Source organism: Colletes gigas, unplaced genomic scaffold (assembly GCF_013123115.1).
Source record: "Colletes gigas isolate AHSC1104 unplaced genomic scaffold, ASM1312311v1 Colletes_gigas_Sc00004, whole genome shotgun sequence".
NCBI lineage: Eukaryota > Metazoa > Arthropoda > Insecta > Hymenoptera > Colletidae > Colletes > Colletes gigas.
The window spans coordinates 5,073,141-5,100,258 of NW_025106633.1; the positions used below are offsets into that span (position 1 = coordinate 5,073,141).

Consider the following 27,118-nt stretch of genomic DNA (forward strand, 5'->3'; position numbering starts at 1 on the left):
TCTTCTTTCACCTTGTCATTGTAATATTATTACAGTCCCACCACCTTTTATTTTTACGAGCGAACGATAGAGAGTACATGATACTATTAACGAATAAAATTATGAATTTGCATAATAAAATTACCGATATTGAATCTATAATTACAAACATGTAACTACATATACATATCTTCATCGCATGCTCGTTTCTTGCATATCATACAGATTAAGTTAAAACTGTAGAATCAATGTTACTAGCTTGCACGTTATCGTTCCGTGTTTTGCACAATAGCGTCTTTTTGCTAATGATACGGTATTACACTGATCGTTAAACCTTTTATCATTTTTAACATGATTACGATTCTTCGAAATCTCGTCAATTAGATCGATACGGGCCGAATGTTTTTAGCAATCATTAATTGAACGTAGTCGTCGTCCATATCAACCGGTTCTACCATTGACATTTGTATATTTGCATGTTTTTTGTCTTGTTTCGCATTATTCTCGGAAATATTTCTAAATTTTGTTTGTCGAAAGTTCTTTGAATCAAATTCATACTAATTATTTTTTTGCCACATTTTTAATACGACTGCCATGGTGATCACTGGTGATCGACGATTTAAACTTACGTGTTCCTATAACACTTAAAACACAAGAATAAACTTTTGTTTAATAACATCGCCGACATTAAGCTACTGCAGAGGAAGAAATATGACACTAAGCCATTGAACACTTCTATTTGTCATATTACAATTTGAAAACATTGGCGTGACAGTCAACGCGTTAAGGAAACAACGCAATAAAGTTAAACGATGCAAATTTAAAGTAGGTATGAATAGGAATCTCTTAATCATTATTTTTTCATCAGTATTGGATATAGAAAATTAATGAGACGATTTCGTTGATGGAAACCTTGCTACAAATGAACCGATATTTCGTTTAATTTCAAGTACCGTCGCAGATACGAGATTGAAATTACGATTTTTAATAATTACTTCGATTTTAAATTACGTTAAATCGCCGTATAACGAACACGTAGAATAAAAATCACGTAGCGCCATCTGCTCAAATCGTTTAAATTCTTCGTGCACGTCCTCCGTAACCTCCAAAGAATATGCGGCCGTGTTTTACGTCGGGGAAAATTACACGTATCGCAAAAACACACTTTAGTTCGCATCCAGTCGCTGTTTCGTGTACGTGTTTTCAGTTTCCGGTTATTGTGCTTGAACAACAAACATTCTGGAACGCTGTTTGATTCCCAACGAAGAAAGCGAGAACACAATTGACAGAAGTTTCAAGACCAAAAACTATCGCGAGTACTACCTGTTGCGATATTCTCGCACAATGACAGATTCTTTTTCGTAACATTATGAAACGTTGTGATGCGCTTCAAGACGCCTGCAATTGGGAAAAGAATAACCGACCGTTCTCTACCGTTAAACCTGCGTTTTACGTTCGTCCGACTTCGACACGTTGATCCGTCAAAGTTTTGAAATTTCACTGCGTTCTTCGTTACGACGATCAATTTTTCATGATTTTTCTCGTTTGCCGATCGTAATAAACGATTACACGAACTTTCTGATTTCGTCACCCTTTCGCTAAAAAGAATTACCCCGGTAACACGTCTAAAATAACAGCGATCTGAGAATGTGATAAACAGAAATTTTGTACATTCTTAAGGTAAGCTTGCACGTGATGTAGCATTATTTGTTCTTAGAATGTAAATAGATAGGTGAATTGCGATCATACAGGATCTTCTAAATTGTATATTTTTAATGCTTTTCGTTTTGATGTTAAACAGAGCAAATTAAGTCGAGCAGCTTTGGAATATTATTCTTATACTCTGTACGAGTAAACATCCAGTTCAGAATCTATTGGACGAAAGATAAAACTTTGAAAGACAATGGATAATTCTACACCCAAGAGATTTTTAGGTTTTATTAATGTTATCATTAGAGTTCCTCATCTATTCGTCATAGATGAATTACTTAGAATTGGATTTGGACTACCTACTCAGAATGTAGTCCTGGATAGCACAGAGAATGGTTTTAAAATGTCAAAAAATGTAGCATCAACTGTGGATACAATGGCATCTGTAACATCCAATTTGTTTGTCATGGAATCATTTGACTTTGGGCACCTTGCCTATAAGATGTATTTTATGATTGTACTGAAATTTGTATGCTGTTGTTTAGGTAAGACATTTATTTCGTAATTAATCTATGTAATCGATTGTAGTTGATATATATTTTTGAGCTATTTTTTTGTCATAAATTTTTTAAGGATTTTCGTAATTTTATAGTAATCTAATAGTAAAGTTTGATAATGAAGTACAATTAGGTAGTATTTACGTTAAATAACTTTGAACAAAAAATACAGACAATCGATGGTAGAAAGGTAGTGTTGTGTTTAAAATAGTGGGGTTAATTTCTATGGGTCACTGTATTTGTAAAGAGGGGCAAACTTTGTGTTACGTAGCTGATACAGTATTCATGAAACGTCAATCAAATTATACAAAACTAGTGTGCATTTCTACTTACAATTATAAAATTAAAAAGAAAACATAATATAACAAATACTGCTACTTGACAAATGAATTGTTTGCTTTACAGGATTTATTGCTGCAATATGTACATTTATGTTATGGGCAAAACATCTCATAGTCGTGTACCTACATTTAATATCCATGGGAGTAATAGTGCTATCCCATTGGTCAAATGTTAGTACAATAAAAGCTATTACAGCATATGTGGATGCACATGGATCCACGACTCATATACTCAATGATATTTTGTGTTTCAATATAAAATACATCCTAAACGAAGGACCTGGGTATGTGTTAATTGAAAATTACATATTGCAATGCATATTAGCTAGCATTTTTTGTTACACTCATCTTGCCCCAAAACATCCGATTCTGCAAAAACTTCTTGTACTGAGTTTCATGGCACCGTCTATTTTGGCCATTTATCCGCTACCGGTAAGTTTATTTTAATATATTAATTTTAATCAATAAAATTTTGCATCTTGGGAAAAGTTAAGCGTAATAAAATCGAGCACGTCCGTGTGTACAGAACATCTTAATCGTTTGTCTAAACTTTAAATACGACAGTTCCGCTTAAATCGAAAATTTAAATTTCCGGTGTTATCGAAATCAAGAGTCGTTTATTTATTGCGCGCAGAAGTGATTTTTTTATGACTTAATTTCCATAATTTCCATTCGCTCTTATTTTGAATGGCAGCGGAACTAAATTTAGATATTCCGTTTAAGCGAGACGCTCTGTATACTACACTCTCATCTACCTTTACTCAAGCGAAACGTAAACTATCTTTTCAGACACAATTCCTTCAGCACACCCCGGTCTTCGCGGCACTTCTTCCAATGGCAGTATGTAACTTCGTTTTCTGGTACCACGGCATTACCATGCTGAAGACAATCTACATGGGCTACCAACACACGAGCAACTTCATAAATCATTACGGTTTGTCCGCGCTCGCGGAAACCGAATGGATACGATTGAACGTCCCGTGCGTGTTGCGCACGTTTTGGCTGTTACGCGTCGGATGCCAAGTCATCGAGATTCTTCTGAATCATTACGGCGATGAAACGTTCACGTACTTCGGAATGACGAAGACGCTGCTGATAAGCGGCTGCGAGACCTTGACGGCGGTGCTGGGTATGACAAGTATAATTTCGTTCATTTGCCATTACATCGGCTGCTTCTTCCAATGGGTGATGCTCACCGAAGACTGGGACGAGAAGAGCATCGGCACGTTGTCGGCGATTTTGTTTTACATTCTGGCTCTCCAAACCGGACTGACCAGCTTGGACGGGGAGAAACGTTTGGTGCGGCTCTGCTGTAACTTCTGTCTACTGTTCACCGCGGTTCTGCACTTCGTGCACAACATCGTGAACCCTCTGTTAATGTCTCTGAGCGCCTCTCACAATCCGGCCCTTCATCGGCACATTCGCGCGCTGGCGGTCTGCGCGCTTCTGATACTGTTCCCGGTTACGTTGCTCGTGTATCTGTGGTCGCACTTCACCGTGAGTACGTGGCTTCTGACGGTGTCAGTGTTCAACATCGAGGTGATAGTAAAGGTGGTGGTCTCGCTCGCGATATACTCTCTGTTCCTGATCGACGCGTACTGCAGCGTGTTCTGGGAACAGCTCGACGACTGCGTCTACATTATACGCTCGTTCGGCAACACCGTCGAGTTCGCTTTCGGTATCATCCTCTTGATCAACGGGTTTTGGGTACTGGTGTTCGAGTCCAGCGGTGCGATACGCGCCGTTATGATGTGCCTTCACGCTTATCTGAACATTTGGTGCGAGGCGAAGACCGGATGGAGCGTGTTCATGAAGCGTCGAATGGCCGTGAACAAAATCAATTCCCTGCCCGATGCAAAGGCGGAACAGCTTCAGTCGTTGGACGACGTGTGTGCCATTTGCTACCAGGAGATGCAGAGCGCGAAGATCACCCTCTGCAAACACTTCTTCCACGGTATTTGTCTGCGGAAATGGTTGTACGTGCAAGACCGTTGCCCGCTTTGCCACAAAGTGTTGTACAAAGTCGAGAACGTGCAGAACAACAAGGGAAGCAGCGAAGTTATCGTCGCTGAACAACCGACGCGAAGCAACAGCGAAGATAACGTTCCCCAAACAGTAAACGAGGACAGGTGAAAAACTGCATAGCTGTATTGTGATACTTCCGGATACGGATAGAACTATTGCGAATCGTAACATTTAGATCGAGAAGCATCGATCTTCGAAAATCTTATCGTCAAAGATTTCAATATTTTTTTTTCTTTTTTTTTTTTTTCTTTTTTTCCCGCTCAAATTTCGATATTCCGGAACACGATGTACTTTTAAGAATGGTCGAGCGTCGACGCCTCCTTGATCGGTTCGCGGTCCGTCGGAAGAAGAAATTTTAATCGCCGTAAAAAATGCTTCGAACGATATAAGTCACGCGGCTCGTATCGTTACCGCTTGCATAGTTTGCTTACCAAACTTTCTTTACGCAAAACCTAAAGTCTTTGGTTGTTGCGGACAATGTATCGCGGTATCTAAGCTTCCATCTTGCAAACACTTCCATTTTTAAAACGAACGGCTGTCGACCTTACTGCGTTTATCGATTCGCGTCTGAAAGCTTTTATCACTCTTTCCATTAGAATAAACGTCCCTGAACACGAATTAGCCGAATTACCGTGTTTCTCTCAAACCGTGTGAATAGTTTAATTTAAGCCTTCGAAAGACTGCATCGAATGAGATGTGTTTCCATTTTACGGTAATATCTATGTATCGTCGTCGATCGTTTTGATCCGGTATCGATTAGTTTTTTATTTATGGCTTTTTTTTTAGAAAAAAAAAGTTTCGTGATAGATCGTTGAGCTAGGCGGAAACGATACACGATAATGGAGAATCATTTGTTGACGAATGGCGGGCACGAGATATCGGGTGAAAGTACGGGGTGCATAAAAATTATATGCAATGACTATATAAATAGCTTCGTCATAGAAATTCAAAATCAAACTTTGTTTCTATCGAATCACACTTTTTAGAAAATGTGCAATTGTTATCAGATTTGATCGAGGATGTTCCGCCGTCAACGTATAAACAGGAATTATTAGGAACGATATTATCGACTGAATTTATTCTCCTGTACCGTTAACGAGTGCAATATACATGTTTGCAATTTCTACAGACTCGTATTTTGAAAGAATTATTTACGTAAAATTATACTTCGACGTCATTCCATTTGCTTCGCGCAAGGCAGAAGCGTCGATATCCGTGTTTTATCGATTACTTGCTAGGTTAATTTTTCTGAAAATTTTCCCGTACGAATGATTATTTTTGGACTCGTACTCGTTTCGTTGTTTCGCGTTAATTTTACAAGCCTTTTGTGATGATAAGTTGGTTAACAGCGAAAGTAATATAAGTTTTCTAATTTATTGCGTCGGATACAGGATATTTACTTAAAACCGTTCTAATGCTAATCGTCTAAAAGTTTTGCTTGTAAGATTAAGAGTATGTCCAATAAATATTATATTTTTAAAGCGTCGTTCTGCATCGATCACACTTGCGCTCGATCGAATCTTCCGCGAGAAAAGTGTCTGGCACGTTGCCTCGCGGAATGTATAATGCACCTTTGCGTAATTAGAGCAATTCCAACGTGGGTGATGTAACTGGGTGAGGGACGCGTTATCGTACGCAGTTGCCGGCCACGTGTTCGATTTTAATCGCGTTTCATTCGCCGTCGATATCGGCAGGGTCGATCTTCAAAATTTCAAACACAAGACACGCGTCCGTGCACCTGATTCTCAAAGTGTCGCGTTGCAATACGTGCATGTTAGACTCATTCAAGCCAGAGTTGTTTTCTAACAGTCGATATTTTTATAGCAATCAAAATTAACTGTTTAAGGGTAATTATTCGCAGTCGTACTCTCTATGACGTCCACAATATCACAATTAATATATCTTCCAAACTAACGCGCAGGGAATGACCAGATGTATTAAAAAATATTGACCTTCGTATGCCCTCTGTTTAGGAAAAATTTAATATTATTCCATTTCTCTCGTTGGGAGTTTGTATTATTCCAGCAACCTAGACAGGAGTAAATTCGCATTAGCAATGTGGTCGCCGGTCAGTCGCGAAACACGTTTTCGAAAAATGGAAAGAACGCGGAGAATTACGCCGGCGATAAACGCTCGAGGAGAAAGCAGGATGTAAACACGATAGAGAATTTTCGTTTGCTTCCCATTTTCGATAACGGCACAGGCGAGTAGTTGTTGGCAGGTACTTTCCCCTAAGCCCCCCTCCCCACCCACGTCATCACGGCACTCTTTCGCGTTACAGTTGCTGCCGGTTGATCTCCGAAAGTGCGCTGCACGATCCCAGTCTAGCGCGCACCGCCGACGAGCGAGGGTGTTGACCGTTCTCCAACACGGTTCACGACGCGACAGATCGAACCTCGACGAGCAACAGGTAAGCTCATATTCCATCGCTAGCAAACATCTCAAACTCGCAATACAAACCCCCCCTCCCCCATAACCGTGAAGATTCTGATTTTAGAATCGATAAAAATTATGAAATCTGTAAAGCATCGCATATGTATCGTTAATACTGCAATCGAAAGTGCGTGCCAAATTTTTATGCACGATTCCTTTTGGAAGCCTGCCTATTATTCATTACTTGTCAAGGGATTTTATTACGACTGTTCATGTAATTTTTTACAGAATGTAAAGTATTATAAATGTAATCGTTAATGAGATGAAATTTTTTTTTTTTTGGTGAGACAGAATAATGCAGAAACGCGGACAAAACACCGTACGAATTCCCGACTTGCGAAACACGCGAGGCTCGTTGTTCCTTTACTTTTACTTTTACCCGGGGTTCCCACAATTCCCAGCGTCGCGCGCAACAAACCGGGTAGGATTGCGAACAACACGTTGCGTTCCCGCTGCGCGGAAGTCGTGGCTCCGGCAACGGTGATCCATTCAAACGATACTGTTTACTTGCACGTGAAAGTGGAGCACTCGACGGGGCTAACAGTCTGGGCCCCGGGTCGCATCCGACCCACACCTGCACGGTGTCAGAAACGAACCTCACCGATTTTAATGAAATTTGGTAGGGTCACAGGTCTGCGTCTGAAATAAGCGTAGCTTAAATTTCAGCCTCAGACGTTCAATTTTGAGAAAAATAGATCAGTGTCGTAATTGCGACGCAAAATCTCAATTATGTGACGTAAGAGTTAGCGTACGCGCGCTAATCAGCTATTGTTTCAACATATCCCTTTGACGCGTTATCTGTTTGCACGGGCACCGGTGCATCTTTAACACAGAGATTATGTTCGAAACGCTGTTAATCTATATAGCATCTATTTTTTAAAATTGTTATACACTTTAACGTACAACTGGCTGAGTATTTTCATTTTATTTAACAATTTTTTTTTAACCACTGCGCAAGCTAAGTGGAATTGCAACACTTGGCGTAAACGTACATTTTTGCGACTCGTAAAAATTGTTACTGCACGCGATACGCGTTAAAGCGCGAACCGCAGCGAACGTGTACGTTTATAACACACGTATCGAGTTGTCTTTTTCCTGTCGCGTGTCTTTTCTTAACGCGTTAATAATACACGCTTTGAAGATTACGTAGAATGTTATAAAATTGTACTCCAAAGGTAAGTGTCGCTAAAAGCGGGCTATAAACAAGGCTGGCTAACAACTCCATAACGGTGTATTGGAAATAAAAGATCGATCGTATTCTTAAAATAGAGGCTCGTTCGTTGCGGCTCGTCAGAATCTGCGTTTTCGATTTCTTACGCGGTTTTGAAGAAAAAACGTGGATCGCGCGAGTAATAACAAGGCATTGCCGCCATTGAGAGTACATGTTGCAATGTTTGAATGCTCTCCTCCTTGCAAGGTTCTTACGACCGTCATTATTATCCTGATTATATGGATCGATCATTCTTTCTTGCGAGACTTTCGAAAACAGGGCTGATTGCTGTACCTACATATTCCCACAAAGATCTTTTACGAGTTTACTTGACCAATTTTCCGAACTCGTTCTTCAGAAATTTTATACAAAATCATCGCAACAACGCGTTGTAATCGTTTCTTTATAAAGATCACTATTTTGACTAATAGCAAGAAATCCATCGATCGTTTTTGCGGAAACGATAGTTGAAACTTGAACGTTGCATTTTCGCGTCGGCTAATGGGTTAATAAAATCTCCGTTTCCCGAGCCGCTGAACGATCGCGACTCCATGTTTCTTCCGCGTCGCGACGAACTCGCAGCCTGTAATCGGTCGGCGGATCTTCAGCGAGCTAATTAGAAACTTCTGCTCGGATCGTTTCTGACCCACGCAGAAAGAGCCCGTCTCCATCTGGAAACGATAATTCATTATTTTACGCCTGCATTTCGTCTGCAATTTCGCTCGTTCCGGGCGCGCTCAATTGCTTTTAATCGCTTCTCGTGGAAAGTTCTGGCTAAGTTGCGTAACAACAGTCTATATTCTTTTTCACAGGACACTAAATTGATTCATATACTAAATAGTAGTGTCTTGATTGATCTCTGACTTTTTAGGATATTGTTAGTTCACATTTTTGCTCATTTCGATCTAAAATTCGATTTTAGACCGAACAAAGGTATATTTCAGGCACTAAATTGTTGACTAATTCTTGACAACTGATTTGTTAAGATATTGTTAATTTGTGTCTTCGCTCTTTTCGATCTAGAATTCGATTTTAAACAAAGGTACATTTCTGACACTGAATGTTTAGTGTCTCAATTGATCTCTGACTGTTTAGGATATGTTTAGATCGCATTTTTGCTTATTTCGATCTGGAATTTGATTTTAAACCGAGCAAAGGTACATTTCAAACACTAAATTGTTGACAACTGATTTGTTAAGATATTGTTAATTTCTGTCTTCACTCTTTTCGGTCTAGAATTTGAATTTAAACAAAGGTACGTTTCTGACACTGAATGTATAGTCTCTTAATTGATCTCTGACTTTTTAGGATATGTTTAGATCGCATTTTCGCTCATTTCGATCCAGAATTCGACTTTGAACCGATCACTGGGACGATATTTTTTCCCAGAATGGTAAAAAGTGGAGCTTCGGTGGGCGTAGGAGTTAGCTGCCAAAAGTGGTCGGCGTTCTCACCTCGCGTGTCGTGACACGGCGGTTGCATGACGGGAGTCATTAGCAAAGTTCTCGGAATCGTCTCTCGAGCAACCATCGTGCCCCGAGAGCCGCATTCGCCGTTTCCCAGACGCCGAGCGTCGGAAATTAGAATAACATCGGGCCTGCAAGAGACTCTCGCGGCGCGAAACGGTACCGACGACTGGCGAAAAGTGCAACGACGGAAACGTAGCGTAACGATCGTCGGTCGGGGCCGATTGCATCGTTTCACGTGCACGTGTCGGACGCGTTTCACGCACCGAATGCACCGTAAATAGCTTCCGCGATGCGTGGCCGATCCGCGCTCGAGTCGTGGAACTTTTTTGTTCGAACGAGCATCATTTTCTCTATGAAATTTTACGATCTTCGTCGTTAGTTCCACGGTCGATTCGATAGTGGTATTCCTTTGGGTCCACCATTTTGTCTCGTTTGCAAGGTTATTGCTTGCAAACTCTCCTATTTATCTGTTTAATTTACTCCTTTCTAATCTGTCCTCGCATACCAATAATGCTCCGATCGACAGGTTCTGTCTAAATCCGCCGCTCACTCCTTTACCAAATTTCAACTTGATACATCGATCACTCGTGAACATTTATTTCGCTTTAAGAGCTAGTCCTTTGTGTTCATCTCTGAAAGATGTTTCACAAAATCACTGTATGATATCGCTGATCGACGATAGGAAACCGTATGTTATTAGTAAACTGCGGATCTTCATGCAAACTCATATTTTTATTAATAAAATTAATGAAATTTGAGCTTTGCAGAGGGTTGTCTCTACCCCTAGATATAATAATTACCTTACTTTAAGTATTTCTTATATTCTTGCATATTAACTAAATTCTGTAGTTTTTTAGAAATTAAAATTTCCCATAAATGCATAAACGTCCGCAGTCTAGTTGTATAAGCAAGAAGAGATCGAATTGTGAACGTGGCCTAACGCGAGACGTCCGCGACAAAAGGCAAGCAGGCCGTGAAAGAAGATGGAGGGAGAACGCTAAGCAATTACTTTGCCCCTCCGTTTAAATCGTTCGCGGAGTTTCGTTATTACCTTTTTTGCGGGCGTTAAGTCGGTCGCCTTGTCGGGCCCATATAGCCAGACTCGCTTTTCCCACGGTCGGTCGACACCCGGTAATTCGATCGATCGTTTCCCTTTGCAGGGGATCGATTCGCAAACGATCCTCATCGAGACATCCTGCATCCTTTCTCGACGTCTCAGCGACCACCGACGTATTCCCCCTTGCACAGTCTTCGACGACCAAACGTCGCCATTAAACCCTCCACCTACGATTACGATTTAATTGCAATATAATTTTTCATTTTGGTCAAATTCGTTCGTAAAACAGAACAGGTTTGTTTTACTAATATTTTGCGAATTTAATATTAGACTTCATCGTCAATATAAGTATAAAGAACTAATAACGAGTCAGATTGTACTGCAAGGGGTTAACACTAGAATTACCGACAATTATGGTGTATTTATTTATACCAAAGAAATTGAAATGATAGATTCTCGAAGAAATGTGCAATAAAATGGGAAATAAATGTAAATTGCAAATCATTTCGACCACTTCTGGTAGCTCCAGCGTTAAAAGTGTACGTTCGAACCGGAACGGAGCCGCCATTTGCTAAGTATCGTTCAACGCGTTACGGCGCGTTGGTTCGTAAAATAGCTAATTTTGCTTGTTTAGAATCGAATGACAAGTAAATTGGCGGCTCGAACGATCGAAAGCAGCTTCGTTATTTTCCTCGTGGCCGCGTGCCGTCCTCAGCGGCCAATCAAGACCAGCAAAAGCGTAATAAGCCCTCGTGCGCCGTAATTCGATCTCGCGGAATGGCTCCCGGACCCTCGTCGACCTTGGCGGTCGATTAACCCGTCCCCGATGAAAATTTGTCGAGTCGCTCTCGATCAGTGAACGTGGCCGGGAAAACTTTAAAGAGTCAAACTTCAGTTCGGTGGAACGGTATCGAGCTTTCTTATAACTGCTGCAAGATGATGGATTTTTGGTTCGACGAGGCGAAGGCGGTCCACCGTGGACGAAAGAGCGAAGATATGTCGTCGGGGATCCACCTGACCGTCAGACGCATGGAACACTCTGACCTGCCCATTCTGGAGAGGCTGATTCGACCGGACACGTTCGAAATCTTTGGCGAAACCGACCTTGGACGAATCTAGTACCTCGTCTATTTAATTCGATTTATTCTCTGAGGTGCAATTTCGAACTGCAGAATTTGCAGGGAAACAATTTTTCGACTTTTAATAATATACAGGGTGTTCGACTATCCTTGGGAAAAATTTCAATGAGAGATTTTAGAGGTCAAAATATGACGAAAATCGAGAATATCAATTCCTTGATTGAGGGCTTGTTAAAGGACTCTCTCAATCGACTTTTTGACTCTAGACTAAACTTTTAGACTACGTGCTTTTCCCGAAGCTTATATGCTTCTTCGAATTCATTTTCTTTCACACCTGGTCCAATCTTACCAGAACACGCTGCGTTCGCTCTATAATAAATTCACTCGAAACATTCCTCAGCCATACCAATTAGTAAACATTCACACGGCACAACCATTCCTACGGAACTAAAGCTTGTTAAAGTTTTGGAGGTTTAAAAAAATTGTTTAAAATACACGGTTACGCCATATTTAGCGAGGCGTCCTGCCTGTCCGTGGTCCAGTGCAACGAGAAACGGGACGTCGTGTCGGGCATGTGCCTCTGCAATTATCCCAACGTGCCGTCGGTGATCGCTCAAGATTGGCCCGCCTGGTTGGGCACGCTATACGGGTAAACGCGATTAGAAACGATTAGAGTCCAATTATTGGAACGGAACATAAGTTCGTTTCAAGCACCAAACGTCAAATATCAAGCATCGTTGCTGCCTTGAAATTTCATGCTTTCGTGTGCATGCAAAGAAACAATTTTTTGAGAATCCTTCGTCGAGGTCCGGGTTTCGTTTGAAAAAGGTTGGAGAACGTGACGGAAAGGGACTCGATGTTCGTGCACTTCCTCGTGTGGGACAGACGGTACACCGGTCATTTCTTCGAGGACCTTCTGACCGGGCTGTTCGACGTCGCCTCGTATCTCCTGCACGTGATCCTCGTGCTACCTCCGCGGGTTATTCCAGGTGACCCCTCGAATCGATCCCCCGGTCGATGACGCGACCCGACCAGAGACCGCGAACAGTTCTCGCTGGGACTTTTTTCAGCGGACGTGTTCGAGCAGCAGATGATCAGGATCTCGTCCAAGTGCTCGACGAACACGTACTCCGTGCAGTCCCTCTACGTGACCGTTCGTCATTCGAAAAACTCCCGGCTGAGGATCCGACGCATCGTGTGAGGCTAATTAACATTTGTACGAACGCTTCCTGAACTTCTCGGGAAACGAAAAGCTCTTAAATGAACGGCTGTACGACGATTGAGAACGAAACATTCCCGCGCGACAGAGAGGAGGATAACGACCTGGTGATACCGATCATCGGCGCAGAGTCGCGTCTCGTGGAGGAGTTTTACGGGGAGTATTACGTCAGCGAGATGGTTCGTTATCCCAACGATTACAGGCAGCTGATCGTCTCCGAGGACCACGACGGCCTGGCCACTGGCGTCATGTTCCTCAACAGAAGAGTAGACGTCGACGCTCTCAACGAGAACTTCGAGCTTGGACCCTACAACGGTCTCAGGAAGCCCAGCGAGGACGACGTTTTCCCTCCGGGGAGCATGGAACCGGCCAGCGAGACCTTCTTCTCCATTTTCTCGGGAAAGCCTCGAACGAAGAGGATCTACGGGTTGGGAGATCCATAATCTACAAACGATTTTAACCCTCTGAGAACACCTAGGCATTGAAGTCTCTTTGATAGACGATCGTAGATGAAATTGCAATCGTTGCAAAGGGTTGAAGTTCTTTTTTCTTCGATCATATAGTTCCTTAGACGTATTCTGTACAGAGACAGCTTGTCGACGCTGATATCCGCGGAGGATTTGGAGGAACCTAACGAAAGCAACAGCTTGAAAGACTTGAACGATCGTCGGGACGAAAAGTTTACGGAGAAGCCAATTACTTTCTCGAAGAGCGACATTCTCTCCGAGTCATCGATCACCGATAATTTTAGCGATAACTACGGCTCGAAAATGCAGACCAGCGTGTTTCAGGACACTTTGCTCGATATTCCACGTGAGTTCGAACGTCTTAAACGCCAGAAGGTGAATTTCTTATCCAGAAGCAAAATTTGAATAACAAATGTGAGACAAAACGACTCTATTTCGCGTTGAAAGCTCGTCTCGGTGTCTGTTAAATGGAATAAATATCGAGAAGTCGCTATTTATTTTACCCGTCTCTGAGACTTGGACTTTGCAACACCGTTTACCTCTTTGACGAAGGAAGACTCACCGTCCCATCGATCAAATCGAGCGAGATGCTGCCGCCGAAAGAGATCCAGCTTCCTCCGCAGCCGATCTATCGCGGCGATGTGAACGCGTTCGTTGTGGAGATCTTCGCGAGGCAGCCACAGATCAAGAACCGCTGCTGTAGAAACTTTCTCGAGGCTGCCTTTGAGTGTTTCCCTGACCTGGACTACTGCGTTATCCTCCTGCCGTCGTCCCATCCCTTTCTACCCTTCTTGGAAAATTTCGTGGTACGTTGAAAGTTGGCCAAAACTACGAATTAACCATGGAAAACCCTTGGTACTGCAAAATATCTGCGAGATAGCTTTTGACACACAGTGCTCCCTCGCTTATTGCAATCTAATCGGGACCACCAGATTGCTCATGGAGAAATTTAACTCTTAAGTGAATTATTGGGGCCTAATCCTTCGTTAGTTCATTATTTTTTAAATGCTTTAACCCTTTTTACTCGATTATTTCAAGGAAACAGGGATATTATTGTTTTAAAGTGATTATGTAGGGCAGAATACATGTGCAAAGAATGTAAAAAAAGATATGTTTGCTTGGAGTGTTTACTATCTATTTCGTGAGAAAGAGTGCTTGAGTTAGTAGTAAGTGATCGAAGAGTCAATTTCCATTTACCAATTTGGTAAAAATCAACATCGAAATAATTCAGTCGAGATCGAGAGTTCACTTAAGGGTTGGAGACTTTGTTTCGAAATATTTAATTCTATTACATTTATTCGAACTTCCAACCCTCCTCCATCTGGTGGGCCCAGTTTTTCGTCATTAAACGAGAGACTATTGCGCGTTCGAATGGCGCAGCGCGTACCATTGAGATGCAACAGAGATTATCCGATGACGCTGTACGCTACGCATCGAGCGTCTCTTTTGGGGCGACTAACGACTCGCGAGGGCCTTCTCGAGGATTGGGAAGACGTCTGTCAGCTTTTGCGCGGAATTCCAAAGGCGGAGAACACGCTGAGCGACTTGGAGGCGGCGGTGACGAAGCGACGCTCCGACCTGTTTTGTTACGTCTTCCAATGGAACGATGCGATAATCGGCGTGGCGATTCTCTGGTAATTCCTTCGACCCGTGAACTTCTTCGATCATATTCTATTAGCGCATCCGATCGTGCAATTAGTGCCGAGAAGGACGTCGTGTTCATCAAAAGACGGTACCACGTGGAGGATTACATGGCGACGCAGAATGTGGCTTATGACGCTCACGGTTGCATCTTGCATTTCGTGTTAACGCCGATCTTCTCTGTTCATCTGCGGTTCTTCTTCCGCGAAATGATGCGTCTCAGCGGCTTGGCAGTATTGTATTATCGGCTCGAGGAACGCGCCTTGAGCGCTCTGGTAAACGCTCTCGAGTTCACCCAAAATCTACGATTCTAAATTTATTTACCATAAATCCCCTTCAACCCCTTTTTTCGTCCGCGGTTTCAGACTCGTTCGCAGCCCCTAGCGACCTGTTTGGACGCCATGGTCTTCGTCAATCCTCGACAGAGGATCGAGTACAAGTTCCATGGCTGCGCGGAAACCGATAAGCCCAAAACGACCAGCGAACCTTTCGCGCTTTTCATGACGACGCCCAGGTTGGCGAACCTCGGCCATTTTATCGTCGACGCGAAAGTCGTTGTCGTGGGCGCCTCCGACTGCGGAGTCGCTTTCATGGAACACCTCGCCTTAGGGTGAGATTATTCAAAGATATTCGAAGAAAGTGCTAATTGCAAACGTGTAACGAAAGGAAGAGAAACGGAGTTGCCGCGTTTCTCTGATTCTCCGCCATCTATGTTCGTGGCGTAATTTACATCAAACATGGGGGAACCTGAAAAATTAGAAAGTATCGCTGGGAATCTAACATATTTTCAGGCCCACTCTAGATTCAGTGCGATTCGCGAATCTCACGCTGATATCGCCGAACGGTTTGCCCTTCGAGAAACAACATGGCGGCGCGATCGTGCGTTCGATTCCCTTTCGAGGTCGATACTGTCGAGATTATCGTCGTCTGGTCGTAGCACGTGCTTGGATCAACGTCATCTACGGCACGGTGGTAACGATTAACAGGTATTACCGATCTCAAACACACTTTATCTTGGATCTATCGATCTAAAACAGTCTCTAAGGCGGTTAAAGAAACTATCTGTCCCCGAAACCGAATGCCAATTAACACCTGCGAGTGTGCAAAAGCTAAAAGCGAGCGTCAGAGCTCTTGAGAGGTCTCTTTGTCAGGCAATTGACAACAGGCGTTGCAAATGTCGTTGAATGGTGGTAACAATGTCCGTGCTTACGTCCGCGCGATCAATAGGAAAGAGAAGTACGTGACGGTGATGAATCAAGGGAACATCACGTACGACTACTTGATACTGACCTGCGGATTGCAATACCAGAGGCCACGGTTTCGCGAGGAGCTGGAGGCGCAAAAGAGCGGGTAAACGAGAACCAAGCTTCGAACGATCGAATGGAGAACCGCATTAGTCTCGTTTCTTTCTCGAACAGAGAGTTCCCGAAACACGAAACGCCCTGGAATTGTTTGACGATCAACGACGACGTGCAGGCGGTGGCGTGTTTGGAGAAGATCCAACTGTCGATGAGCGACTTTCAGGACGAAAGTAGGTTGTTCCTTTTGGGTGGAGAGCGAAATCTTTGAACGCGTTCCCTTTCAGGAAGGATCGTTCTCTACGGGCACAATATAGACTGCTATTGCGCTCTTCAAGGACTGCTCGAATCCGGAATAAACGGCGCTTGGATCACTTTGATCGAGCCGCCGTTGCCGGCGAACGAGTCTCGCGAGAGCGTCTTCTTCGACGACTGCGAAGTACGAGAGATCGGGGAGATCGTTTCTCACAAATCGGTCGTAAAACGAGTCGTCGATGTATTAAAGGTGTACGCGGAGACGATGAATTCGATTTCGAACAGCGGAGTCGAAGTACTCATGAACTGGGAGCTGATCGATTGGCATCTGAGGAGCTCGATCGAGGGAAAATTCATAGAGGCGATCGTTCTGCGATCCGAGGGCAGAACCAGGACTATGGAGTGCGACGTCTTCGTCAACTTCAACGAGAAAACGATCAACATGGAGCTATTTTTGGGTGATCGATCGAACACCCTGGCCATCGAGTCTAAACAAATTAAAATTGATCCGTTTCAGCGATCTGCAGGTCCGGACTGGTGTTCGACGGTCAGCTGGTCATAGATCCGGAGTTCAGGACGAACGATCCGTCGATCTTCGCGGCTGGTACCGTCACCAAATACTCCAGAAAGTACTGCGCCGATTCCCAACAGCACAAGTACTACGACAGCGTAGAAATCGGCACGAGAGTTAGTACAGCAGACCCTGGTCGCTTTCAAAGACTCGTTGCACGAGCACGATAATATTCTAAGCGCGTCGGAGATATTTCCCGCCGCGGATCGTACGGTTGAATATGAATGACACGGTCGAGATCGAGCGAACGTTCACGCTCGGAGTATCGGTCGCGAGAACAGAGCGAACGGATTCGAAGAATGCACGTGGAGTTCAGGGCGCTCGACGACCCGTGGCACTAGCGTCAAACGTGTGTGGGTGAGGTTTAACAGCGTAGCGTGATCGAAGATCGAGGATCGAGCTCGCTGAGCCAGGGACGAGAGAGTTTGTTGCCAGCTAACAGTCGTTGAATCGGAGTTTAAGGCTTCTGGGTTGCAAAATAAAGCAATGAAGGAAGGTGTAACACGTAAACTGCGGATGTTTATCCATTTAATTCTCAAAAAATTACAAAAATATAAATTGTATTTAGCGACAACCCTTTACTAAGCTTCCGTTTCATTAATTCTATTAATAAAAATATTAATTTGCATAAAGATCCGCAGTCTAGTAACATGTTTGAGGAAAGAAACATACGTGAAGGAGAAAATTCGTCTTTAAAATGGTTTACACCAAGTAGTTTGGAAGCAAATCTTGACGATTCTTTCGTGGAGTAAAAGTTAGTAATACGTGTAGTACCTCAATTTATGCAAAACACATGTTGATCGTTGCAAGCTGGCGAAGGTCCTGCGATCGGCCATCGACGCCCAGCAACGAGGCAGTAAAGTATCCTCGTCGGTGGTCAAGAGCAAAGCTTGCTCGACGCCGCCATTGTTTCGTTCCGCGAACGTCGTAGCCTGCACTTTGCCCGGTGGTTATCGGTACCTTCACGTTCGCAAACCTGGGAGACCCGTCCCTCGAAAACAGGCGACTCGTTGCAATTCCTACGTGAGTATTCCCCGCGTTACCTCATTTTCAAGTCCTTGTTTAGGGTTCGGTGTTGAAAACAGGCTCCTGCGCCTCGGAAATTGGCTACTTTCGCATACGGTTGAACAGATTCGACTCCGTCGAGTCGATAACGTGCTGCAACAAAAAGGTAGCGCCATTTTATCGTTCACGAAAAGAGGACACCAGTGAAACGAACGCCTTTTAGGTGAAACAGATTCTAGAATATTCGTTTTAATATAAAACTTTCACAGCTATTGTTCTGCATAAGCCATTTTTAACATATCATATAAGAAAACTCTATTTATTATAGTTATAGCGAAAAGTTTCTGTTTCATTCGTATTGTCCTCTTTTTGGTGGATGGAACGCAAACTTCCTGTTCTTAGATCGCACGATATTTCAGAATTTCGAGTTGCACCACGTGATTAAGTTGTACGGAAAGCACGAGAGCTTGTTGAACGAGTTGAAGACGCGTTTCCAAGTAGGTTGTTAAAATATTGTCGATATTACGAGTGGTAGACATTTTGGTCGCGACAGAAATCGCTGATCTCGGACTTGTACGCGTACTTCCGGGAGCCGTGGGCAATGGCGATCTTCTACGACAGATTCGAGTGCCTTCGCGTGGAGAACCGAGCCACGTTGCTGTCCAAAACGGTAACACTATACCACAATGGGGACTATAAACTTGAAATTTAGTCCCAAAGCAACTATATTAAAATTAAACAATATTAAAATTCGTGACAGGCGATTCCCGGTTCGTCTTTGGTCGATGACTGCATCCGCGCTCTAGTAAAATCAAAATGGGAGCCGGTGAGTGACTCGAAGATTCTTTTCACTGTACTATAGTATTCACCGCGAGTCTATTTAATTATTTTTTACGCTCCCTTGATATTTCACCGACCGAAATATACCAGATTGTGTACGATTACCAACATGTCCAAATCGAGATACAGAAAAAAGTTATTTAATAATAAGAATAATTTTCATATATCCAATGAAACTTATTAATAATTCTTGGACAAGCTTTTGCAACAATGATGACCGTTGTCTTAAATGCTATAGTACAGTCCACCTTTTCTCTTTCGTTTCTCATCGTTCGACGACTCTTCAGATACCGGAAAACGATCGACGTCGAATCGAAGAGAAATACGCCGGGTCGGTGTACCAGCAGGAGCTCGAGGAGAGCCTGCTGGACTTCCTGCAGTTCTCCGAGGAGGATATACCCGTGTATTGCACGCCTGGAAAGTTGCGTGAATTATACGCCGACAACGAGGACAGTCCTCTGTACACGTATCTCTAGCGAGCTCGCCGATTCCGCGACCGTTTCTATTTTACGCTTTCTCGAACGGCCAGGCGCGAAATAAACGATCGCGACGACTGTTTTTTCTCTCTTCGAGCCTAATGGACGATTCTCGATATAAAAATTTTTAATGTAACTGTTATTTCTGATCCCTGGGTCCTAAAAGTACGAGTTGCACGGGTCTTTATCGCGGGTTATACGATCTTTGAAAGAGACTTTACGATGGCGGCGTCCAACGAAATGACGGATCGCGTCACGGCTGGGCGAATTTCTCACATTGAGCAGCGATCGCCTCGGAAATCGTCCTCGATCGACGCGTCCGCGACTACATACTTGGTATGCGATCCGATCTGTAGGTCAAGTTTAACATTCCGCGACGCTGCTCCATAAAGACAGCTCAAGGCGGCGTCGACACGCCGCGCCGCCCACGCTGTCACGCAACGACAACAACAAAAACGCGTTACAGAAGCGTCACGGCTAACGCGGAACTGCTCCCGCGGATCTCGTTCAGGCGTTTCTTCCCCTCTCCTTTTCTCTGGACTGATAAAAAATTCGAGAATGCGAGTCCTTGAACGTCCATTAGCGGTGCACAATCCTTTTCATTATTGGGCCTGAAAATTAAATTTTAGATCAATTGGTAAAATATAAGAATACAAACCAACATGTTTTAGAAATACAATACAAAAATGTATGCCTTATACTTGTTATTTATAGTCCACCGTAACTTTTTTTTAACGAAGGTGAAGTTTGATTTAGTTCTGTTGCTCGAAATTTTTGGAACTACCTTAGGTCGATGTTCATTATTTAAAATGGTAGATTGTAGGCTCCAATTTGATTCATAAGAATCGTCTTTTACTAACGATTTTCATTCTCACAAACAGGATAAGATCCATTAGTTTGAGAATGCTGCTATTTTACGTACAACGATCTAATAATACGAACGTAACGTAGATTATCAACACATTCGTGGTTTCGTTTTCCTCGTGCGTTCTCTGAAACGAGCGATTCAACCAGTAATTTACGTCCGCGTTCGACGCATGTCGCTCGAGTACTTTGTTTATCGCGCTATCTACGGATAAAACGATATAAAAAAAGGTGTATCGGGATGTCGAGGTAATTGCGTGTCGCAAGGAAGCGGCCAAATATCTTTCATCTTAATCGGCCGGTGATTCAGGAGGCGGAAGCGGCCCCCGTATAATTAACCTTTTTGGCAAGTAATCTCGTATGAAACTCTCGTTAGATACGTGCATCCCGTCAAGGCTGATCTTCTCCCACGTGTACGCATCGATTTGCATTTTTATATTATTATACGCGTAAAACCGATCGCGGCAAAACCAGTCGCGTGTCAACCGCGCGCCAGTACGTTTCTCGATAAACGATCTTTCATACGAGCGTCGAAATGGACAGGCCCAGACCCATTTCCTCGTACTTCTACGAACGAAAGTGTTACCTATGCGAGCGTCGCACCGTCTATCCCGATCGCAATGACTCCTGGACACAGCCACAGCGAAAAGTCAGATTCGTCGAGCCGAGTAAGTGCTAACTCAAGACGCTAACGATTATACTCTTCGAGATTATTAGTTAGAATGGTTGATGTATCATCTACGAGACTGTTAGTCAATTTACGATATTGTAAATTCAAAAATAGTTTGGTGAGAAAGTCACGAGCCACTCTACAGGACAATCGTGTTCCCAATATTATGTTTCACTTATTTTAATAGAGATTGGTTGGCAGAATAGTGTTTTAACACCTTGACTACCGCGTTGGTCGGGACTTTTCACTGTGGAAAGTAAAGTGTTAACACAAGACGCTAACGATTACACTTTTCTACTTTCTTCGAGATTATTAGATAGAATAGTTTATGTATAATCTACGAGACGATGTTAGTCAATTTAGAAAATTGCAAATTCAAAAATAGTTTGGTGGGAAAGTCACGAGCCACTCTACAGGACAATCATGTTCCCAATATTATGATTCACTTATTCTAATAGAGATTAGTGGAATAGTGATTTAACACCTTGACTACCGCGTTAGTCGGGACTTTTCACTGTGGAAAGTAAAGTGTTAACACAAGACGCTAACGATTACACTTTTCTACTTTCTTCGAGATTATTAGATAGAATAGTTTATGTATAATCTACGAGACGATGTTAGTCAATTTAGAAAATTGTAAATTCAAAAATAGTTTGGTGGGAAAATCACGAGCCACTCTACAGGACAATCGTGTTCCCAATATTACGTTTCACTTATTCTAATAGAGATTAGTGGAATAGTGTTTTAACACCTTGACTATCGCGTTAGTCGGTACTTTTCACTGTGGAACTGATTAATTCTCAAGTTGAGATGTTTGTTACGTAGTTTACAATTGTCTAAAATCAAAGTTTCCAGCAGTCATGCTAAGAAACATTTCACCATAGTCTAATTCATAATTTTATGTTTCTTCGTAATTTGTGAAATGGTTGCATATTGCACCGAGGAGTCTGAGTTCTGTTATTTGCGACGTGACGGAATCGAGACTCTTGAAACGAATCCAAAAGCACGGAGACCCTGAGGTCGGGTCAATGCCGTGCTATTCTCGTTTCCCGGCGCAGTAAAACGTCTCGGTCCTCGAAGACCCGTGAAAATAAACGGGAAACCAGAGTAACGACGCCTCACCGCGAAACTATGAGCGAGATCCGAGCGTCGTTGGCTAAAAAGATGCTCGTTGAATGAATCGCGGCGCGAGTTGCGTCGTTCTCCGTCAATTAACGCGACTCTGCCCTCGTTAGCGGGCACGCTCGTTAATACCGCGGATGCAAAATAGAATCGCACATATTTACGTAATACCGGCGTTATTATACAACTATTACGCTCGCCACGCCTCCGTAATATAACTCGCCAGAAAGTGATAATGCGAGACGTACTTATGTAATGAATGTCAATTTACCGGGCGACCGGTTCTTCGCGCCTTTACGGCGTACCGGCACGCTCTTCTCCCCCGTAAAAGGGAATATTCGAGACCCATATTTGCGACACGTAGCGGTGATTCACGTGTCTTTTGTCGCGATAATTGCCGCGATTTTTCCCTTCGTCGGCACTGGCTCTAAACAGACCGCGCCACGACGGTCACTCTTTCGTTCCAAACGGGCACCGTGGACTAGAAACAATGACAAAATGTTACGAAGTCACCCCATAAACAAGCGTCTATTTAAATTTTAAATTAATATAAGTGAGCCTTTGTAAGTCTCTGGGCACGTTCTTCTCGTTCGCCACTGAAAAAGGAAGGTGCCTTTTATAGAATTTCTCACGAGAGTCACTCCATAAGCTTTAGAGGTGTTAAAGAATAGAGTAACAGTTCGATTTTTATCTAAAATATATTCACCATTACTTTGTACCTCCCAAAGTAACTTCAAATATATGATACTTAATTTATAAAATTCCCTCAGTCCTGAACCTGCAAGATGCCATTTTTAGCCTCAGCTTTTGCAGTGTATCTCTTGTTCTATGAGACCAAGCATTACCATAATGGAAAATTACTTCTTTTCTCTTCACAAGAACCTGTCATTTTCCTTTGTCTTTAGAGATTTTAAAGAAAAAAGTAATAGTTTGATCTTTATCTAAAATATATTCATTACTTTGTATCTCCCAAAGTAACTTCAAATATATGATACTTAATTTATAAAATTCCCTCAGTCCTGAACCTGCAAGTTGCCATTTTTAGACTCAGCTTTTGCAGTGTATCTCTTGCTGTATGAGACCAAGCATTACCATACTGGAAAATTACTTCTTTTCTCTTCATAAGAACCTACCATTTTCCTTTGTAAAGGTCCAATCGGGTGGGTGCAATTCATAGTGGATAGTCCTGCCTGGACACATTGCGTTAGCTGAACGAACACCCTTGGACCACTATTGAGCCCGTTGTACTGTTTGCAGAGAAAATGATGCGATCACCTTCTCCGCAATACCCGAGTAGGGGAGGATCGGACATTCGGGTGATTCGATTGACGGAAGATCAGGAGGCCGTTCTTCAAGAACAGTTCAACAGATGGCCCAGAGCACCTCACGCGGCGGATGTGGTTCTATTAGCGGCGGAAACAGGACTCTCCGAAGCTGACGTCGAGGTTTGTATCCCCTTTTCCCTCGCCTTAAAAAAAACATATATACTTTTGAACAGTGTTGAGACTTAGAAATACCAGCACAATTTTAGATACTTAAACAATTTGATTTCCAAATGTGAGCCACGCTTGGACGTGATTTGCATATGGAAGCGTTGACCCGTTTAAGTGAAATCTCAATTATTTCTTCTCTTTTTGACTAATTCTTGTTCTGCAGGCCTGGTACCGCATCCGATTGGCTCAGTGGAGGAAGGAGCAGGGGCTGGGGGGAAACCTTGGTTTACATTGATGCCTAACGTTGCAACCACTCCAACGTTATCGTACTCGTGTACCTGAAAATGTAATTCGTATACGGACCGACGATGATCCATCGTTCGTCGATCTTCTTTTGCTTTCAGCTTACGGGCAAACGTGCTCTTGCGTAGATGTTATTAACTTAGACCCGCGTGAAATATCGATTTATTTATGTTAATTGTAATTGCGTAGCGGAGTCGAGGGAGGGGAGCGACGGTACCAAAAATTGGTTTCTCAAGGAGTAACCGCAAGTAGAACAATCCTCGATAGAGGATTAATCGTAGTTGTTTTAGCTTCTTTTTAACGTCTCTAACCATTGTTTGTCTCGACGGTGATCGATTTTTAATCTTTACGATCCACGAAATAATTTTACGTCTCGATCACCGTGGAAGACAAACGAAAATTGTTACGATTATTTACTTTGAACATCTCAATGTTATTCAACGCTAGATTTATGGGATTTATGTTGGATTTTATCGATGCAATGATTCAAATATATATCCTAATTAGAAGGAAATCCCTGTTTTAATGTAACCGAAATATGTGCAATCAATATCCGTAAATCTAGCGTTGATCATAGGGATGCCGAGCGAATAAGACATTACCAGCGAGTATTAATCCTAGCTTATGTATTATTTAATATATGACCTAATCGAGGGAGAATTATATTAATTATAACGCTGTACCGGCGGAAGCAGGTACCATAAATATATTCTACTGTATTCACGGATAGTTGTACTAATAATAAGCATCACGGACGTATGTACAAAAAGGAAACGCGAATTAAAATGGATATATTTGTATAACACAGTTACTCGAATAAATGTTACATAAAGTTGCGTAAGCTACTAAACATTCAAGAGGGTTGTAAAAATTCTTTTATTACCGAATACATAACAATCTTATAACTTTAAAAACAAACAATAATAAATTAACAATCTTTAAATAGGTTTGTCCGTAGGCGTATAAATTTTAATTATCTAACATTGGCATCTTTTCCGATCGCATCTTTGATGGATGCTAGGCCGTCCCGTTTGAGCATGTCGTTCAATTCGCGTTTAATTTTCCCTACGATCGGCGGTCCTTGGTACGCAAACGACGTGTAAAGTTGCACCAGAGAAGCACCGGCTTTGATTTTATCGTAAGCGTCTGCTCCGGTGAATATTCCACCAACGCCGATTATTGGAATCGTACCACGCGTACGTTTGTACATATCCGAAATCATTACCGTGGACATGTTAGAAAGCGGAGCTCCGCTGAGACCTCCGCTCTCCTCTTTAAGAGAACTCGTTAAATTGTTTCGTGTGACCGTAGTGTTGCACAGTATCAAACCGTCGACTGTGGATTTCTTCCGTAGTACCACGTCCGCGATATCTTGCTTCTCCGAGTCCGATAAATCCGGGGCAAGTTTGAGCAGCAACGGCTGCTTGCTCCGTATAGATTGCCTCGTCTCGTTTACTTTCGTCAATAGCTTTTCTAGATCGTTCTTGCTCTGCAGAGATCTTAAACCGGGCGTGTTTGGACTCGATACGTTAATTACAAAGTAATCCGCCACGTCCGAGAACTTCCTTATACCATCTATGTAATCTTGGATCGCGTCATCGGACGTTTTGTTCTTACCCAAGTTCACCCCAACGATACCACGGAACTTGGAATTGTCTTTGAGCTTTCTTAGGCGGTGCCACACAGAATCGTGCCCTTCGCTATTAAACCCGTATCTATTAACAACTGCTTTGTCCTCTGGTAATCTAAATAACCTAGGTTTAGGGTTGCCGGGTTGAGGCTTTGGTGTAACAGATCCTATAAATGCAATTAAGTATAGAAAAGATTACGATGTTCGTTGGTTGAGAGTCATCCAGATATAGTTACCTATTTCTACAAAGCTAAAACCTATATTGTGCAAACCCTCTACAGCTTCTCCTTGCTTGTCGAACCCGGCAGCCATCCCTATCGGGTTTTTAAACTGTAGATCCCAGACATTGATAGCAAGAGAAGCAGGATCCTCTGTGTTTTGCCTGGCAAGAAGCCCCCATTTTAAAATTTTCACAGCTGCTGTGTGCGCGATCTCGGGATCCAACAGTTGCACCAGAGGCACAGCGACATTGTTGTAAAACTTTTCGTTACCCTGGTAAATGCAAATACCACCAAACATCGTCGCAGCAGTGCTCGTTACTGTCAACAGCGACTTTAGTTTCGCTTTGTTGCTCAATCGTGAAGCCATTTTAAAGGATTCTTTCGAAATAAAAACTTTTCTCTTATTAAAGACATTTAAACGTCGTTTTCAGGTTATGTACGTACGTTCGATTCGCAGACAACCGTTCGTAAATAGATTTCGTGACGAGTTCTCGTGTAAAACTACACGAATATTGCGATCTTAATTGTTTCAAGCACATTTCGACGAAGGTGTAATCGTATTTTCTGCGTTTCACGATACATGCCGGCTCTCTTTAATTCACGGATTGATAAGTACGTGCAGACATGTTTGTCTCGCGATTGCATTGCACGTGACAACAGAACTCCTAGAGACCAGTGCTGCCAGATTGAGCACCGGGTGCACTACTCACACTATGCCAATTTTTCTTACGGAAATACACGTTTTAAGACCCCCTGATCATATTTGAATTATTGAAAATAAATAAATTCGTATTTATTATTCCTATATATGAGCGGACATATGTATATCATTTCAGATATCACTTCTGATACATCTGGCAACGAATAACCATTACTGCTGGCTTCTGCTGGCCTCTGCTAACTTCTGCCAACATGTGCGGGCTTCTGCCTGCCTCTGTTGGCCCCTGCTGACCACTGCTGACCACACCTGATACTTCCGACAACATATAACGATTACTACTGGTCAGTGCCAGCCTCTCCCAGCCTCTGTTGGCCTCTCATGACCTCCGCTTATATTTCTAACGACGTATAACGATTACAACTTGCCACTACTTGCCCCTGCTGGTCTCTGCTTGCCACTCCTTGCCACTGCTGGCATCCGCTGGCCTCCGCTGGCCTCTGCTGACCACTGCTGACCACCATCGATGCTTCCGACAACGTGTGACGATTACTACATGTTACTGCTTGCCCCTGCTGGTCTCTGCTTGCCTCTGCAAGCCTCTCCTGTCCCCTGCTGTCCCCTGCTGACCCCTGCTGACCACTG

At 43.0% G+C, this 27,118-nt stretch overlaps 5 protein-coding genes across 5 annotated transcripts; 4 read left to right on the top strand and 1 right to left on the bottom strand.

Moving 5' to 3' along the window:
• The first annotated feature begins 1,061 nt into the window (after positions 1–1,061).
• On the top strand, positions 1,062–5,613 carry LOC122394883 (protein TRC8 homolog). The gene is made up of 4 exons (XM_043392069.1): positions 1,062–1,659; positions 1,781–2,174; positions 2,592–2,959; positions 3,317–5,613. The coding sequence occupies exons 2-4, from the start codon at positions 1,883–1,885 to the stop codon at positions 4,658–4,660; spliced, it is 2,004 nt and encodes a 667-aa protein (XP_043248004.1). The 5' UTR covers positions 1,062–1,659; positions 1,781–1,882; the 3' UTR covers positions 4,661–5,613.
• Positions 5,614–11,657: 6,044 nt separating this feature from the next.
• On the top strand, positions 11,658–16,600 carry LOC122405146 (cilia- and flagella-associated protein 61-like). The gene is made up of 10 exons (XM_043409682.1): positions 11,658–11,839; positions 12,315–12,449; positions 12,629–12,789; positions 12,871–12,997; positions 13,081–13,446; positions 13,606–13,832; positions 14,867–15,402; positions 15,493–15,737; positions 15,919–16,113; positions 16,355–16,600. Exons 1-10 carry the CDS (start codon positions 11,658–11,660, stop codon positions 16,479–16,481), a joined length of 2,301 nt encoding a protein of 766 aa, XP_043265617.1. The 3' UTR covers positions 16,482–16,600.
• Positions 16,508–20,161, top strand: LOC122405147 (cilia- and flagella-associated protein 61-like). Its single transcript, XM_043409683.1, has 9 exons — positions 16,508–16,658; positions 16,713–17,138; positions 17,198–17,367; positions 18,062–18,274; positions 18,318–18,422; positions 18,676–18,753; positions 18,810–18,926; positions 19,017–19,082; positions 19,384–20,161. Exons 1-9 carry the CDS (start codon positions 16,508–16,510, stop codon positions 19,570–19,572), a joined length of 1,515 nt encoding a protein of 504 aa, XP_043265618.1. The 3' UTR covers positions 19,573–20,161.
• Positions 20,162–20,806: 645 nt separating this feature from the next.
• LOC122394885 (homeodomain-only protein-like) lies at positions 20,807–24,797 on the top strand. Its single transcript, XM_043392072.1, has 3 exons — positions 20,807–21,104; positions 23,486–23,673; positions 23,885–24,797. Exons 1-3 carry the CDS (start codon positions 20,972–20,974, stop codon positions 23,954–23,956), a joined length of 393 nt encoding a protein of 130 aa, XP_043248007.1. The 5' UTR covers positions 20,807–20,971; the 3' UTR covers positions 23,957–24,797.
• A 37-nt stretch (positions 24,798–24,834) lies between these two features.
• On the bottom strand, positions 24,835–26,442 carry LOC122394884 (dihydroorotate dehydrogenase (quinone)). The gene is made up of 2 exons (XM_043392070.1): positions 25,831–26,442; positions 24,835–25,761 (listed from the first exon to the last, which is right to left on the bottom strand). Exons 1-2 carry the CDS (start codon positions 26,180–26,182, stop codon positions 24,938–24,940), a joined length of 1,176 nt encoding a protein of 391 aa, XP_043248005.1. The 5' UTR covers positions 26,183–26,442; the 3' UTR covers positions 24,835–24,937.
• Between the last annotated feature and the right edge of the window lie 676 nt (positions 26,443–27,118).